This window comes from Triticum aestivum, chromosome 4B, assembly GCF_018294505.1.
Source record: "Triticum aestivum cultivar Chinese Spring chromosome 4B, IWGSC CS RefSeq v2.1, whole genome shotgun sequence".
NCBI classification, from domain to species: Eukaryota; Viridiplantae; Streptophyta; class Magnoliopsida; order Poales; family Poaceae; genus Triticum; species Triticum aestivum.
The window spans coordinates 561850962-561854359 of record NC_057804.1 but is presented as its reverse complement, the minus strand read 5'-3'; the positions used below and the strand labels follow the sequence as shown (position 1 = coordinate 561854359).

Below are 3398 nucleotides of genomic sequence, written 5' to 3'. Positions count from 1 at the left end.
CAAGCCCCTAGCTCTCTCTTCCCCCAGAACCCCCAACCTCTCTCCCCGTCACCCGCCGCCCGCTTCGTCTCTCCCGGCGACGACGTGCCGGCCTCTCCTCTCCTCCCAAGCCGACCACCCCGCCCGCCCCATAATTTCCTCTTCTCCTCGCTTCTCCCTCCCACAGCCACCGGCGCTCGAGCTGCCACGCCAGCCGCAGCGGCTCCAGCCCTCTCCTCGGCTCCGGCCGCCGTCGAGGGTGCCCCGCGGCGCTCCAGTCGCCGCCCGTGATCCGCAGCAGGCCACACGCAGTCGAAACCCATCGGAATCCCCGCGCCGCCATGCTTCGCCTCCGAAGCTGCATCGTGTCCCATCTCCTCTCGTCTCCATCCACCCCTCTCCCCCGCCTCCTCTCCGCGGCCGCGCCCGCCGTTTCCCCGAGCACGGGATTCGCCGTGGAGGAGTACCTCGTCGCGACCTGCGGCCTCACCCGAGTGCAGGCCCTCAAGGCTTCCCCGAAGATCTCCCACCTCAAGTCCCCCTCCAATCCCGACGCCGTCCTCGCCTTCCTCGCCGGCCTCGGCCTCTCCAGAGCCGACGTCGCCGCGGCCGTCGCCAAAGACCTCAGGTTACTCTGCGCCCGCGTGGAGAGTACTCTGGCCCCCAACTTGGCTGCGCTCAGTGGCATCGGGTTGTCGCGCTCCGAGATCGTGCCCCTCCTCCGCTTGCGCTGCAGATCTGTCGTCTCCAAGCTGCAGTACTACCTGACCCTCTTCGGCTCCTCCGAGGCCTTCCTCCAGGCGTTGAAGTTCAACTGCAACCTCCTCACACACAGCATCGAGGGTGCGGTCGAGCCCAATGTAGCGTTGCTGCGGGAGTGCGGGCTAGGTGATCGCGACATTGCCAAGTTATGCGTTGGTATGCCATGGCTGCTGACTGCCAACCCAGAATGCATCCGGTCAATGGTGGCTCGTGCCGACGGTCTTGGCGTGAGCCGGGAATCTCCGATGTTCAGGCACGCGATGCATGCTGTTGCATTCCACAGCGAGGAGAAGATTGCTGCCAAAATGGAGTACCTGAAAAAGACGCTCAGGTGGTCGGATGCTGAGGTGCGCATTGCTTTGTCCAAGTCTCCAATGATGCTGAGGAGTTCTGAGGGCATGGTGCAGCGCATGTCAGAGTTCCTCATCTCTGAGATGGGGTTGGAACCAGCATACATTGCTCATCGGCCGGCAATTCTTGCTTACAGCCTGGAGCGCCAGATCAGACCCAGGTACTACGTTGTTAAGTATCTTAAGGAAAATGGATTGGTACGTCGCGACCGGGACTACTATTCCGCACTCACGCTGTCCGAAATGGTATTCTTGGAGAAGTACATATGCCCTCACAAGCAAGCTGCGCCGTACCTTGCTGAAGACTATGATGATGCTTGCAGAGGACAAGTGCCCGATAGATTCAGATTTGCATGAACCAAGAACAAGGTATTCAAATTTTGATGCGTACTGTACCACATATTCCAATCTCTGTCTTCAATTCATTTGTTCTTGCCTAGCTAACTGTTGGTTGTCACATGCTGGAGCTGCTAACACATGATGAATGAAGTTATGTTGCTAACACATTCATTTGTTCATGAGTCCTAGTATGTGGTTTGGCCATGTCATCACTTAATAAAGAAGAAAGCATGTCATGTTATGAACATGTTCATCCTTATGTAATGTTGGCAAACATAGGTGTGAGATCAGGTCATTTTGCAGATGCATTGAAATCTCAGTGAGTAGTATATCTGCACTCTTGGTATCATTCCATGAAGAAAGAATGGCCAGGCTGATGCTTTCAGTTCTAGGCACAATTGATCTGAAAACTAAATGCAGTAATACAATTTCTGTATATGGCCTACTATCTCCCCCAAATACTATGGCTGGTAAAGAGTAAGCCTCCTTTGATATGCACCAATCAAAGGGCTACACGTGTTCCTTTTTTATGCCCAGCAATGCAACATGTATGAATGAAGTTATGTTGCTAATATGTTATATCATGGTATAAGCCCAGCAAATGGATCTGCCTAGATTGATCTCAGGTGTTACATTCACAGGCTATTGCTTTATGCAAACAGAGTTAGGCAGTAACAGATGCAAGCTGCTCCTCTAGATGGCATCTATCCTGTTTTCAGTGTAGTAAAAACATATCTCCACAACCATATCAAGCTTATACCGCGTCACTTTGTATTAAACTTGTTAAAGCCAGATGTGATACTGGACAGTATGAATTATCAGCTATCCAGAATTTTTCTGTCAGATCGCAAAATCTACCTGCATATAAATGATTGTTTTTGTTAAACAGTACCCCATTGTCACACATATTTTTGCCATTTAGACCTCAGTGTTTCATCAGAATTCGATGGTGTATGTATGTTTCTTCTTCTTTCTTGATTGGATTTTATTATGCTTTACCTTTCCTCCCAGGAAATTACTAATTCTGCACTGACATTTCAATTCAATCTCAGGTTTGACGTTTGTCTACTAAAAGTGTTTCTTTCTCCTAATCAGCGTGCCCGCTCATATGCCATACCGAACCCGTCTCTGTTGTACCTCGTAACAATGAGCTATATATTGACTACCTTTTGACCTTGTGTTGGCATACCAAAGTACCTATTTATGGGTAAGAACACACCTCTAATAATATGGTTGATGCAGTATTAGTGTTCTTTTTTTTATCTGCAAAAATGTGCATCTTCTCATAAACCCTCTGCAACTTCTTGCAGGCCGGGTACTGGTATATGGAACTCGATGTCAGGTTAGATATCATAAGCGTCGCAATACCTTCCATCAATGATGGTGTTCCGTGTCTCCAAGTCTGATCAGGGAGGCGCCGCGCGAGTCGAATAGCTAGCTAGGAAACCGACCGGGGAGGTTTATTGATTACGTGACCGGAAACTCCGTCCGTCCATTTGTGCGGAACACAGACTTATGAAATGTGGAAATTTTGGTTGAAATTTGATTTGGGTTGGTTAAACCAGAACTAGTATAGGACTATATTCTTGCATTATGTGGTCACCCCGCTCCTCCGCTGCGCTGAGAGGCCCACAGGCAGTGTGTGGTGTACGTTGTTCCCCTGGGTTTTTCTCCCGTGCTGATCTGAGTTTGGACATACCGACCACGTATCTGACGCTTTTTTTTTTGAGGGTATCTGACGCTTTTGGGGCACAGGGGTGTGGGGCACAGGGGTGTGCGGTTTCTGGCCGGTTGGGGGCGATCAGCCTCCAAGTCGCCACTTTCCCGGAAGCTGTTGTTGCTCCCAAGTTGATCGCTGCACCGGTGCAGCAGCAGCACTGATGCCTGAACACGACCGGACTGAAACTCTCCCAAGATGCTACGGTCCTGGTCTGGTCGATCGACAGATCAAATTCTACGATGCTGCTC

The 3398-nt window shown here is 50.9% G+C and overlaps 1 protein-coding gene across 1 annotated transcript; it reads left to right on the top strand.

Moving 5' to 3' along the window:
- Positions 1 to 2991, top strand: LOC123093250 (uncharacterized). The gene is made up of 3 exons (XM_044515158.1): positions 1 to 1460; positions 2483 to 2637; positions 2741 to 2991. Exon 1 carries the CDS (start codon positions 321 to 323, stop codon positions 1446 to 1448), a length of 1128 nt encoding a protein of 375 aa, XP_044371093.1. The 5' UTR covers positions 1 to 320; the 3' UTR covers positions 1449 to 1460; positions 2483 to 2637; positions 2741 to 2991.
- The last annotated feature ends 407 nt before the right edge of the window (positions 2992 to 3398 follow it).

Coding starts and splice junctions, on each gene's coding strand:
- LOC123093250 (XM_044515158.1), top strand. CDS start 321: ATGCTTCGCCTCCGAAGCTGCATCGTGTCCCATCTCCTCTCGTCTCCA.